Source organism: Salmo salar, chromosome ssa09 (genome assembly GCF_905237065.1).
Source record: "Salmo salar chromosome ssa09, Ssal_v3.1, whole genome shotgun sequence".
Lineage (NCBI taxonomy): Eukaryota > Metazoa > Chordata > Actinopteri > Salmoniformes > Salmonidae > Salmo > Salmo salar.
Genome location: NC_059450.1, coordinates 123,981,673 through 123,995,842, shown reverse-complemented (window position 1 = coordinate 123,995,842; position 14,170 = coordinate 123,981,673). Strand labels below are relative to the sequence as shown.

The 14,170-nt window shown below is 42.6% G+C and overlaps 1 protein-coding gene across 1 annotated transcript; it reads right to left on the bottom strand.

The window, feature by feature from the left end:
• Positions 1-9,990: 9,990 nt before the first annotated feature.
• On the bottom strand, positions 9,991-10,957 carry LOC106612516 (alpha-2-macroglobulin-P-like). Its single transcript, XM_014213718.2, has 4 exons — positions 10,939-10,957; positions 10,453-10,583; positions 10,256-10,307; positions 9,991-10,177 (listed from the first exon to the last, which is right to left on the bottom strand). The coding sequence occupies exons 1-4, from the start codon at positions 10,955-10,957 to the stop codon at positions 10,074-10,076; spliced, it is 306 nt and encodes a 101-aa protein (XP_014069193.1). The 3' UTR covers positions 9,991-10,073.
• Between the last annotated feature and the right edge of the window lie 3,213 nt (positions 10,958-14,170).

Below are 14,170 nucleotides of genomic sequence, written 5' to 3'. Positions count from 1 at the left end.
AAGACAGTGGGTCTCATCCTGGGGTACTAGTACCCATGGGGGTACCTGGCCTATCCACAGGGGGTACTTTGGAAGACTCATGGGCAGTGCAATATGTGATTGGGAGTAGGGAAAACCAAAAAAGTTTAGAGCCACTGTAGTAGTAAGTAGTAACAGAAAATCTACACATGAATGGTTTATGACCATGATTTACGACCTAAATGTTAAAGGTCACGTAAACCAGTGGAGAATCCCCAGAGGAGGAAGGGCAATTTCATACAAATAAAAATGGTAAAACATTACAAAAGTTATCCTGTACAAATTATATTCGCGTCACCAAATAATGTATTAAAACACACTGTTTTGCAATGAAGGTCCACAGTAGCCTCAACAGGACAGCTAGCTTCCGTCCTCCTCTGGGTACATTGACTTCTTCAATACAAAACCTTGGAGGCTCATTGTTTTCACCCCCTTCCATAGACTTACACCGTAATTATGACAACTTCTGGAGGACGTCCTCCAACCTATCAGGGCTCTTGCAGCAGGAACTGACATGTTGTCGACCCAACCAAAGGATAAGAGAATGAATCTAGTACTGAAAGCATAAACTACAGCTAGCTAGCACTGCAGTGCCTCAAATGTGGTGCATAGTTGACTTAAAGAGAGAGAAAGACAATAGTTGAACAGTTTTGAAGAAATTAATTTAATCAAAAATGAAGGAGAAGTAAGAGATTTTGTAAATATTTTTTTACTTTCAGGTTCACTTACTTAGCAAGCAAATGCAGCTAGCTAGTATAGCCTACTCAAAACACCCTCAGAGGGATGCTATGTTAGCTAGCTATGACTATCCAACACAACACTGGAACTCTTCCAAGTCAAGGTAAACTAATGATTGTCTGTCCATGTGTCACTGTCTGTCATCTCAACATTTTCTCTCAACCTGTGTGCACCTATGTTGTAATCTTCCATTCATAGGCTCGGTTGTAGGAACCTTATGATGGGTAAAGGGAAAATTAGAGTATCATGTAGTAGCCTAACCCTATCGATGTTACATTGAACTGAGTGAATGGAATATGAATGACAGTCATCCAATAAGCTGTAATAGAAATAAATAAATAAATAAATCTTAAACGGCATTGACCACCACTGACGTACACATACATGTACGTACGTGTTTGAAGTACGCCAGGTGGTTTAGACACTGAAGGGATTTTGTTCATTTCAGAATGTGTAAGTATCCTTATGATGATGTACAGTTGAAGTCGGAAGTTTACATACACCTTAGCCAAATACATTTAAACTCAGTTTTTCACAATTCCTGACATTCAATCCTAGTAAATACACCCTGTCTTAGGTCAGTTAGGATCACCACTTTATTTTAAGAATGTGAAATGTCAGAATAATAGAGTGATTTCTTTCAGCTTTTATTTCTTTCACCACATTCCCAGTGGGTCAGAAGTTTACATACACTGAATTAGTATTTGGTAGCATTGCTTTTAAATTGTTTAACTTCGGTCAAACGTTTTGGGTAGCCTTCCACAAGCTTCGCACAATAAGTTGGGTGAATTTTGGCCCATTCCTCGTGACAGAGCTTGTGTAACTGAGTCAGGTTTGTAGGCCTCCTTGCTCACACATGCTTTTTCAGTTCAGCCCACAAATCTTGTATAGGATTGAGGTCAGGGCTTTGTGATGGCCACTCCAATACCTTGACTTTGTTGTCAAGCCATTTGCCACAACTTTGGAAGTATGGTTGGGGTCATTGTCCATTTGGAAGACTCATTTGCGACCAAGCTTTAACTTCCTGACTGATGTTTTGAGATGTTGCTTCAATATCCACATAATTGTCCTTCCTCATGATGTCGTGTGTTTTGGGAAGTCCGCCAGTCCCTCCTGCAGCAAAGCGCCCCCCCAACATGATGCTGCCACCCCCGTGCTTTACGGTTGGGAGGGTGTTCTTCGGCTTGCAAGCCTCCCCCTTTTCCCTCCAAACATAATGATGGCCATTATGGCCAAACAGTTCTATTATTGTTTCATCAAACCAGAGGACATTTCTCCAAAAAGTACGATCTTTGGCCCCATGTGCAGTTGCAAACCGTAGTCTGGCTTTTTTATGGCGGTTTTGGAGCAGTGGCTTCTTCCTTGCTGAGTGGCCTTTCGGGTTATGTCAATATAGGACTCGTTTTACTGTGGATATAGAAACTTTTGCACCTGTATCCTCCAGCATCTTCACAAGGTCCTTTACTGTTGTTCTGGGATTGATTTGAACTTTTCTCACCAAACTACCTTTATCTCTAGGAGACAGAACGCGTCTCCTTCCTGAGCAGTATGACGTCTGCGTGGTCCCATGGTGTTTATACTTGCGTACTATTGTTCATACAGATGAACGTGGTACCTTCAGGCATTTGGAAATTGCTCCCAAGGATGAACCAGACTTGTGGAGGTCTACAATGTTTTTCTGAGGTCTTGGCTGATTTCTTTTGATTTTCCCACGATGTCAAGCAAAGAGGCACTGAGTTTGAAGGTAAGCCTTGAAATACATCCACAAGTACACTTCCAATAGATTCAGATGTTGTCAATTAGGCTATCAGAAGCTTCTAAAGCCATGACATCATTTTCTAGAATTTTCCAAGCTGTTTAAAGGCACAGTCAACTTCTGACCCACTGGAATTGTGATACAGTGAAATAATCTGTCTGTAAACAATTGTTATAAAAATTACTTGTGTTATGCACGACTTGCCAAAACTATAGTTTGTTAACAAGAAATTTGTGGAGTGGTTAAAAAACAAGTTTAAATGACTCCAACCTAAGTGTATGTAAACTTCCGACTTCAACTGTATGTACACTTCTGACTTCGTCTGTATATACAGTTGAAGTTTGGAAGTTTACATAAGGTTGGAGTCATTAAAACTCGTCAATCCCATAGAAAATCTGTGGGCAGAACTGAAAAAGCGTGTGCGAGCAAGGAGGCCTACAAACCTGACTCAGTTACACCAGCTCTGTCAGGAGGAATGGGCCAAAATTCACCCAACTTATTGTGGGAGGCTACCCGAAACGTTTTACCCAGCTTAAACAATTTAAAGGCAATGCTACCAAATACTAATTCAGTGTATGTAAACTTCTGACCCACTGGAAATGTGATGGGAGAAATAAAAGCTGAAATAAATCACTTTACTATTATTCTGACATTTCACATTCTTAAAATAAAGTGGTGATCCTAACTGACCTAAGACACGGGATTTCCACTAAGATTAAATGTCAGGAATTGTGAAAATCTGCGTTTACATACACCTTAGCCAAATACATTTAAACTTCCGACTTCAACTGTACGTACGTATACGTTGTATTTATGTACACATGTACGGTGGAGATATATGAGCAGGTGCATGTGTTTGGTGAAAAGTATATTTCTTTACTCAAGATTGTGAGTGTTGACTGATGTACTGTATATGTATATTCTACACGTTTGTATGTGAGTGATTATTTGTCTAGTACACACTCAGTTTAAATATGTATATGGGTTTGTGTAAGACCAGTTGTATGTTTGGGTTTAAATATGTGAGTGTGTGAGATAGCTGGGTCAGCTCAGGGCTATGTGATGTAAGAGTGAGTAAAGTAAACAGACGTTTTAATTTATTTTTATTCACCTTTATTTAACCAGGTAGGCCATTGCAACCTGGCCAAGATAAAGCAAAGCAAAGCAAAGCAAAGCAAAGCAGTGCGACAAACAACAGAGTTACACATGGGATTAACAAACGTACAGTCAATAACACAAAGAAACATCTATATACAGTGTGCAAATATAGTAAGATTAGGGAGGTAAGGCAATAAATAGGCCATAGTGGTGAAATAATTACAATTTAGCATTAACACTGGAGTGATAGATGTGCAGAAGATAATGTGCAAGTAGAGATACTGGGGTGCAAAGAGCAACAACAACAAAAATAACAATATGGGGATGAGGTAGTTGGGTTGGCTATTTACAGATGGGCTGTGTACAGGTAAAATGATCGGTAAGCTGCTCTGACAGCTGATGCTTAAAGTTAGTGAGGGAGATATGAGTCTCCAGCTTCAGTGATTTTTGCAATTCGTTCCAGTCATTGGCAGCAGAGAACTGGAAGGAAAGGCGGCCAAAGCAGGAGTTGGCTTTGGGGATGACCAGTGAAATATACCTGCTGGAGCGCGTGCTACGGGTGGGTGCTGCTATGGTGACCAGTGAGCTGAGATAAGGCGGGGCTTTACCTAGCAAAGACTTATAGATGACCTGGAGCCAGTGGGTTTGGCGACGAATATGAAGCGAGGGCCAGTCAACGAGAGCATACAGGTTGCAGTGGTGGGTAGTATGAGGGTTTGGTGACAAAACGGATGGCACTGTGATAAACTACATCCAATTTGCTGAGTAGTGTTGGAGGTTATTTTGTAAATGACATCGCCAAAGTCAAGGATCGGTAGGATAGTCTGTTTTACGAGGGTATGTTTAGCAGCATAAGTGAAGGAGGCTTTGTTGCGAAATAGGAAGCTGATTCTAGATTTAATTTTGGATTGGAGATGCTTAATGTGAGTCTGGAAGGAGAGTTTACAGTCTAACCAGACACCTAGGTATTTGTAGTTGTCCACATATCCTAGGTCAGAACGTCCAGAGTAGTGATGCTAGTCAGGCGGGAGGGTGTGGGCAGCGATCAGTTGAAGAGCATGCATTTAGTTTTACTTGCATTTAACAGCAGTTGGAGGCCATGGAAGGAGTGTTGTATGGCATTGAAGCTCGTCTGGAGGTTTCGAGAATTGAACCCTGTGGCACCCCCATAGAGACTGCCAGAGGTCCAGACAACAGGCCCTCTGATTTGACACACTGAACTCTATCTGAGAAATAGTTTGAACCAGGCGAAGCAGTCATTTAAGAATGCGGTGATTGACAGAGTCGAAATACTTTGCCAGGTAGATGAAGACGGCTGCACAGTACTGTCTTTTATCGATGGCGGTTATGATATCGTTTAGGACCTTGAGCATGGCTGAGGTTCACCCATGACCAGCTCAGAAATCAGATTGCATAGCGGAGAAGATACGGTGGGATTCGAAGGTACGGTGGGATTTGTTAACTTGGCTTTCGAAGACTTTAGAAAGGCAGGGTAGGATAGATATGTCTGTAACAGTTTGGGTATAGAGTATCTCCCCCTTTGAAGAGGGGCTGACCGCAGCAGCTTTCCAATCTTTAGGGATCTCAGATGATACAAAAGGGTGGTTGAACAGGCTAGTAATAGGGGTTGCAACAATTGCGGCTGATCATTTTAGAAAGAGAGGGTCCAGATTGTCTAGCCTAGCTGATTTGTAGGGGTCCAGATTTTGCAGCTCTTTCAGATCATCAGCTATTTGGGTAAAGGAGAAGTGGGGGAGGCTTCAGCAAGTTGTTGTGGGGGTGCAGTGATGTTGGCCGGGGTAGGGGTAGCCAGGTGGAAAGCATGGCCAGCCGTAGAAAAATGCTTAATGAAATTCTTGATTATCGTAGATTTATCGGTGGTGACTTTCCTAGCCTCAGTGCAGTGGGCAGCTGGGAGGCGGTGCTCTTATTCTCCATGGACTTTACAGTGTCCCAGAACTTTTTAGAGTAACAGAAGGCACATTTCTGAAAAAGCTAGCCTTTGCTTTCCTAACTGCCTGTGTACATTGGTTCCTGACTACCCTGAAAAGTTGCATATCGCTGGGGCTATTCAATGCTAATGCAGTACACCACAGGATGTTTTTGTGCTGGTCAAGGGCAGTCAAGTCTGGTGTGAACCAAGGGTTATATCTGTTCTTAGTTAAAAAAAAATTGAATGGGGCATGCTTATTTAAGATGGTGAGGACTTTTAAAGAATAACCAGTCATCCTCTACTGATGGAATGAGGTCAATATCCTTCCAGGATACCCGGGCCAGGTCAATTAGTAAGGCCTGCTCGCTGAAGTGTTTTAGAGAGCATTTGAGAGTGATGAGGGGTGGTCGTTTGACCGCTGTCCCATTACGGACGCAGGCAATGAGATCCTGATTGAAGACAGCAGAGGTGTATTTAGAGGGCAGGTTGGTCAGGATGATATCTATGAGGGTGCCCGTGTTTACGGATTTAGGGTTGTACCTGGTAGGTTCCTTGATAATTTGTGAGAGATTGAGGGCATCTAGTTTAGATTGTAGGACGACCGGGGTGTTAAGCATATCCCAGTTTAGGTCACCTAACAGTATGAACTGAAGATAAATGGGGGGGGCAATTAATTCACATATGGTGTCCAGGGCACAGCTAGGGGCTGAGGGGGGTCTATAACAAGCGGCAACGGTGAGAGACTTATTTCTGGAAAGGTGGATTTTTAAAAGTAGAAGCTCGAACTGTTTGGCACAGACCTGGATAGCATGACAGAACTCTGCAGACTATATCTGCAGTAGATTAGACTCCACCCCCTTTGGCAGTTCTATCTTGATGGAAAATGTTGTAGTTGGGGATGGAAATTTCAGAATTTTTGGTGGCCTTCCTAAGTCAGGATTCAGACACGGCTAGGACATCAGGGTTGGCGGAGTGTGCTAAAGCAGTGAATAAAACAAAACTTAGGGAGGAGGCTTCTGATAACATGCATGAAACCAAGGCTTTTACGGTTACAGAAGTCAACAAATAATAGCGCCTGGGGAATAGTAGTGGAACTGGGGGCTACAGGGCCTGGGTGAACCTCTAAATCACCAGAGGAAAAGAGGAGTAGGATAAGGGTATGGCTAAAGGCAATAAGAACTGGTGCATTGGGAACTAGTGCGTTGAGAACAGAATTAAAGGAGCCGATTTCTGGGGGCTTGGGGCTTGTAGGGATAGCTCAAGACTATGTGAGGTAAGAGTGAGTAAAGTAAATTTGGGGCTTATAGGGATAGTTCAGGGCTTACAGCCCTTTTGTACAGTGTGAGTAAGGCCCCCTCTCTCCCTACATAGAGCCGTGTATTGAAAGGGGGAGAGTAAGGTCGAGTCAAGATTGAAGACTGTGTCCATGACCGAGATTCAAGTAACTGGGGAAGTTAACTTCACTGGAAAAGTTACCGGTGTCAAGTTTGTCTCTAGAAAGTTGGAGAAACTTATACAGGTGTGGCTTTAATTAGTCTCTCTGTCCCAGGTCCATAAAATATGTGTGTTTTCCCCACTAGATCCCCATCAGCCCCACTAGATCTTGTAGGCATAGTCGGAAGCATTTTGTTCACTTAGGAATCTGGGCATATCCTCGTGATGATAGAAGTACAAGTGTACAGTGCATGTACCCGATAGGGGTGCAGTCAAGATTCAATGAGTAAGATTATTCCAAAACACTCTCAAACCACCTGTCAAAATGACTCTCGGCTTTACACTACGTAAAAAAAATGAAGTGTCTGGGCCTCTGCACCACTCTCTCCAAATGTTGTGTCTAAGTCATTATCTTCATTAGCATATCTGTAAAAGCCGAGTCCTGACATACAAGATGCAGATGATCTAGTTTTAGACCTAATCAAATCAAATGTCCTAGTCAGGCACTAATGACTTATAAAGAGGCTATGTAAATAAACTGATGCCTCTATAATTCCATGTGATTGACACTTATTTTACCAGGTAAATTGATTGCTGTAAATGATGTTTCATCAACGAACTGGAGAATACAGGGGAGTACACAGTGGTGTAGTGGGCATTGCGTATATTCATTTCTTAATCCCCACTGATGCGTATCAATGTAGGGGAGGTATATGCCGTATCAATTATGTAGTACAATAGAGAAGTCATGCGCAAAGTAACCTACAACGCAAAGCACATTAAATATTTGGCATAGCCAACCGCATGTGAATAAATGCAAATGTTACATTTAAAAATGGCCAACAAAGAAATAATGTGCACGAGAATATCAGCTGAAATGGCTCCGATTGACTGGTCATTCAGACCGTTATGTGCTTAATCATAGGTTGACAGTAGGTGGGGGTGTGAGGTCCAGTATAAACAAACTCACTTCCTTGACAACATCTCTGCTCTGCAAAGTGCAAGAACTACACTATATATATATATATATATATATATATACATATACACAGTTTCGTGGAGGATGAATAATGGTCTGGGGCTGTTTTTCATGGTTCGGGCTATGCCCATTAGTTCCAGTGAAGGGAAATCTTAACGCTACAGCATACAATGACATTCTAGACGATTCTGTGCATCCAACTTTGTGGCAACAGTTTGTGGAAGGCATGACAATGCCCCCGTGCACAAAGCGAGATCTATACAGAAATGGTTTGTTGAGATTGGTGTGGAAGGACTAGACTGACCTGCACAGAGCCCTGACCTCAACCCCATTGAACACCTTTGGGATGAATTGAAACGCCGACTGCGAGCCAGGGCCTAATCGCCCAACATCAGTGCCCGACCTCAGTTAGGCTCTTGAGGCTGAATGGAAGCAAGTCCATGGAAGCAATGTTCCAACATCTAGTGGAAAGCTTTCCCAGAATGGGGGAGGCTGTTATAGCAACAAAGGGGGGACCAACTCCATATTAATGCCTAGGAGTTTAGAATGAGATGTTCGACGAGAAGGTGTCCACATACTTTTTGTCACGTAGTGAATGAATGCTCTGACTTCGCAGTAAATGCTATACGGCCACTGCAGACATCAGATTGACCATGCAGAGCCTTTAAGGTGGCTGGAAATACTGTATGATGCAAGTTGATGTACGTGCGTCGCTAGCCTAGTAAAGGAGCCCTTTGAAGTGATTGTTTGACAAATCATATGAAAACATCATGACAAGTTCTGTTTATGCCACAATTAAAAGGTAATACATTTTAAAAGTGAAATGACAAATCTTTATGGATAGGCCCACAAAGATCCTATTTAATTAATGGGGATTCTAAATGTAATTATTTGATTAGGCCCATAAGCACATGTGCACATAGGAGGTCCCGTACTGGGAAGAAATTAAATCTACTTTCATCCCTGACTATACAGTGCATTCGAAAAGTATTCAGACCCCTTGACATTTGTCATTTTGTTACGTTATAGCCTTATTCTAAAATTGATTAAAAGTTTTTTCCCCCTCATCAATCTACACAGAATGCCCAGTAATGACAGGTTTTTAGAATTTTTTTGCAAATGTTTTTAAAATTAAAAACTGATATAACATTTACATAAGTACATAAGTCACTCAGTACTTTGTTGAAGCACCTTTGGCAGCGATTACAACCTCAAATCTTCTTGGGTATGACGCTGCAAACTTGGCACACCTGTATTTGGTGAGTTTCTCCCATTCTTCTCTGCAGATCCTCTCAATCTCTGCCAGGTTAGGAAGGAGACTCAGAGACTTGTCCCGAAGCCACTCCTGCGTCGTTTTGGCTGTGTGCTTAGTGTCATTGTCCTGTTGGAAGGTGAACCTTCCCCCTAGTCTGAGGTCTGAGCGCTCTGGAGCAGGTTTTCATCAAGGATCTCTCCATTCATCTTTCCCTCCATCCTGACTAGGCTCCCAGTCCCTGCCACTGAAAAACTTCCCCACAGTATGATGCTGCCACCACCATGCTTCACCGTAAGGATGGTGCCAGGTTTCCTCCAGACGTGACACTTGGCATTCAGGCCCAAGAGTTCAATATTGGTTTTATCTGACCAGAGAATCTTGTTTCTCGTGGTCTGAGAGTCCTTTCGGTGCCTTTTGGCAAACTCCAAGCGGACTGTTATGTGCCTTTTACTGAGGAGGGGCTTTCATCTGGCCACTCTACCATAAAAGCCTGATTGGTGGAGTGTTGCAGAGATGGTTGTCAATCTGGAAGGTTCTCCCATCTCCACAGACAAACTCCGGAGCTCTGTCAGAGTGACCATCGGTTTCTTGGTCACCTCCCTGACCAAAGCCCTTCTACCCCAATTGCTCAGTTTGGCCCGGGCGGCCAGCTCTATGAAGAGTCTTGGTGGTTCTAAGCTTCTTCCATTTAAGAATGATGGAGGCCTCTGTGTTCTTGGGGACCTTCAATAATGCAGACATTTTTTGGTACCCTTCCCCAGATCTTTGCCTCGACACAATCCTGTCTTGGAGCTGTACGTACAATTCCTTTGACCTGATGGCTTATCTCACCACTACGCCTCTCTAAACTCACTATGTCTCTCTAACAATGGTTTATTTTACCCAGGACTGAGAGAGAAATTCGATCAGATCCATCCACCACATTCTTGGGGAGTTGCAGTTCCACCTCCTCTGTCAGAGCTTCTCCTGTGGACACAGATGATAAGATGAATGGAGATGATCAGTTCAATCACAGTGAACATTCAACGTTCATGCATTACTGACCAGTTGGACACAGCAACCAGTTGTAGGTGTCGGTCTTCTCTGTTCCCTCAGCCTAAGAGAGAGTGATAGAGCACAGAGAGAGGAGAGAATTGGAGGAGATGAATAGAGAGGGAGATAATTTTCAGTCATTGGCAGTTACACAAAATGGTATATGTGCAATCTAACAGTAAGTTCCACCACAACAATAGGCTACATACCTTCACCAGCAGGCTCTGTGTGACTGTGTAGATGCGTCCTCTCTCCTTTACTTTCACAATCTCATTGTCACTGTTACGAATCCCTTTGGCCCTGCAGTCTAGGGGGGATGGAAACGAGACCCGTAACAAAACTCATACAAATCATAATAGTGAACAGGAACAGTGAGAACAAAAAAAACACAGACAACTTAAATCTACTGTCAAACACTATAGGTTTATTTTTAAACACACGGTAAAGGGGGGCGGGTAGAGGGGCTGAGCTGGACCCAAGGAAAGATATAAGTATTCATAAACACCCCTAAGCTAGTCTACCTGCTTGAACAACAGCTAGCTCACTAACCAATAAATCAGAGTGGGTGGTCCGCTCAGTTCTAACTAGTGTACTTAGACACCGTATTCCTACGGGTATTGTATGCCCATGGGCGACTTGTCTTGGTACCCCCTTTTCCCACCAACAAACAAACACCACAACAATACAATATTTACAGGTGGGACAAAGGGACATGTAGTTGCAAAAACAAAAAAGATCTAGCTAGAGAGAGCGGGAGATTGAGACAGATAGATTGAATGACAGAGAGATTGCGCTGAGAAAACAACTGAAGGGTTTTTTAAACCAAGGGAAAGGGGATGTGATTGGATTAGGGAAAAGGAGCAGGTGTCTTCTGATTTGATGACTGATTGGGGAATGATGATTGCCACCTGTGAGGGGAGAAGGCGAGAAAAGAAATACACACACAGGATACACACTAAGGATACCTGTATCCGTAACAGTCACACACAGCGTGGGACTGGACAGGCTCTGGACGTTAAAATCCCCTACACACACATTGACAGAGTGCAGCACAGGTTACACAACATCCAATACGGTGACTGAGAGTAAACAACTCAGGTTAACATCCATTCTGCTGTTTGAACAGTTGAATAAAGACTGGTGACTTACCCAGGACAGAGGGTGCCATTGTCCAACTGAAGGTCTTCCATCCATTGGCACACAGGCATGATGAATACTGGACATCATTCAGGGGTGTGAGAGTGTAGTCTAAGGAAGGAGCCGGAGTCACAGAAACCTGCCCAAGAGGAACACTTGTATGATAACATGGAAAACCCAAGACTGATACACTGGGTGTAATAAAAAATAAATAAACACTGATTAGGCAAACTGCAACAAAACAACTCGAGAAACAACTCAAGAAACGATCATGATGCAGTGCCGTACCATGATGCACTTGGACAGGTAGTTGAACACAGTGGCCTTCAGCTCAAAGTTCTCTCCACGGATGATGGCATAAGGCAAGGGGAGTTCCGGGAAGAAGGGCTGGAAAACTGTAAGTTTCACCGGAGGAGCCAGACCGAAGCCGCCAAGGGCCAGGCAGAATGCATCTGTCTCCCAGGTGGTGATGGCGTCTGGAACCTTAAGGGGCACATCTGCTGATCCAGACTCCCTGTAATGCAGAGGTCAGAGTTCAAACAGAAAGCCACTAAGTGTCCCATAGAGAACAATGGAGTATGACTTAAAAATTCTTTGAACAATGTTTCTTTAGATTTTTTAAAATGTATTTAAGCTTGCACCATTAAGGTCAGAGGACCTCTTCCCTAAGAGAAATCTGGCCTAGGGAAAAGTGGGCCAAGTTGAGCCTCCCTTGTTTCTAGGAAACCATACACAAAATGAATCATTTGACCAAATCTTGAGGAAGAGGACATCATTTCATGGAGTCTGTGAAGGAAGAAACTACACTGCATGCACAATTATTAGGCAAGTGAGTATTCTGATGTCATCATTGTTTCTATTCACATTTTTGAACTCCAAACCATATAAACTTGAATGCTTATTGGATTGAATCATTTTCAGGTGATATGTATTTGTGTAATGAGGGAGGGTGTGGCGAAAGTGAATAACACCTTATATCAAGGTGTGCATAATTATTAGGCAGCCTCATGTCCTCAGGTAAAATGGGCCAAAAAAGAAATTTAACTGACACTGAAAAGCCCAAAATGTAAAATGCCTTTCAGACGGATGCGACACTCTTTAAATAGCTAAACTATTAAAGTGGGACCACCGGACATTCAAACGTTTGGTTGCGAATAGTCAACTGGGGCGCAGAAATCGCATGGGGAAGAAAAGGCACAAATTAACTGCAAAAGACTTGAGAAGAATTAAACATCAAACTACCAGAAGCCCATTATCCTCCAGTGCCACCATATTCCAGAACTGCAACCTACCTGGAGTGTTCAGAAGTACAAGGTGTCAAGTGCTCAGAGACATGGCCAAGGTCAAGAAGACAAACAAGACCACCACTGAATAAGATTCACAAGTTGAAGCGTCAAGATTGGGCAAAGAAATACCTGAAGACAGATTTTTCAAAGGTTTTATAGACAGATGAAATGAAAGTGACTCTTGATGGACCAAATGGATGGGCCCGTGGCTGGATCAGTAATGGACACAGGACCCCACTTTGAGTCAGGTGTCAGCAAGGTGAAGGATGGGTACTGGTATGAGCTGCTATCATTGAGGATGAGGTAGTTGGACCTTTTCGGGTTGAAGATGGACTGAAATTCAACTCCCAAACCTACTGCCAGTTTCTGGAAGATTCTTTCGTCAAACAGTGGTACAGGAAGAATCAGCATTCAGCATTCTAGAAGGCCATGATCTTTATGCAGGACAATGCTCCATCACATGCATCCAAGTACTCCACTGCTTGGCTAGCCAGCAAGGGCCTCAAAGATGCCTGAATAACGACCTGGCCCCCTTCCTCACCTGACTTAAATCCTATTGAGAACTTGTGGGCCCTTCTCAAACGTGAGATTTACAGTGATGGAAGACAATACACCTTTTTGAACAGCATTTGGGAGGCTGTGGTTGCTGCTTCAGCGAAAATTGATCGTAAACAGATCAAGAAACTGACAGACTCTATGGATGGAAGGCTCATGGCAGTTATGAAAATAAGGGTGGCTATATTGGTCACTGAATATTTTTGAAAGGCCAAAGATTGTATATAATTGTCATTTTGTGTTACTTATCTGTTACACTTACTCTAAAATTTGAGATTAAACAGGTGAGTTGAGAGAAATTATTTTTGTAATTTAGTTGTAATTATTTTTGTAATAATTGTGCACACATATTTCCCTGAGAAAGACAAAACTCACTTTTCCTTTGTTAAACATTCAGGTTTGAGGTTCAATAACATTTTGGATTGACTGAGAGCATTGTGTTGGTTCAACAATAAAATTAATCCCGAGGAATACAATTTGCCTAATAATTGTGCACGCAGTGTATATGGAAAAAGTTGGTTCCATAAAACAGATTTCCACCAAATCAAATTAATTTGTGTTAGCGGTTTCACTATGCTTGTATCTAAACCAAAGTAGATATTTGCAATATTGTTCTATACATCAGTTGGGATCTCTATAAGCTTCAATTTGATGTCCTAAACCTAGCATGAAAGTGCATCATTGTGGCTGTGTGGGCAAATATAGTCAAAATATTTGTCTTGGGATAAGTTGAGTCGATCGCCATGTGGTAAATTGAGCTTCTGTAACGTCCGTCGTTAGAGTGAGACCAAGGCGCAGCGTGGGTTGGGTTCATCATATTTTAATATAAACGGTGAACAAGCAAAAACAATAAACAAGAAGCAACACAACAACCGAACAGTTTCACAGGCTACTAACAGCAATGCAAAATCAACTTCCCACAAAAGACAGGTGGAAAAAGGGCTACCTA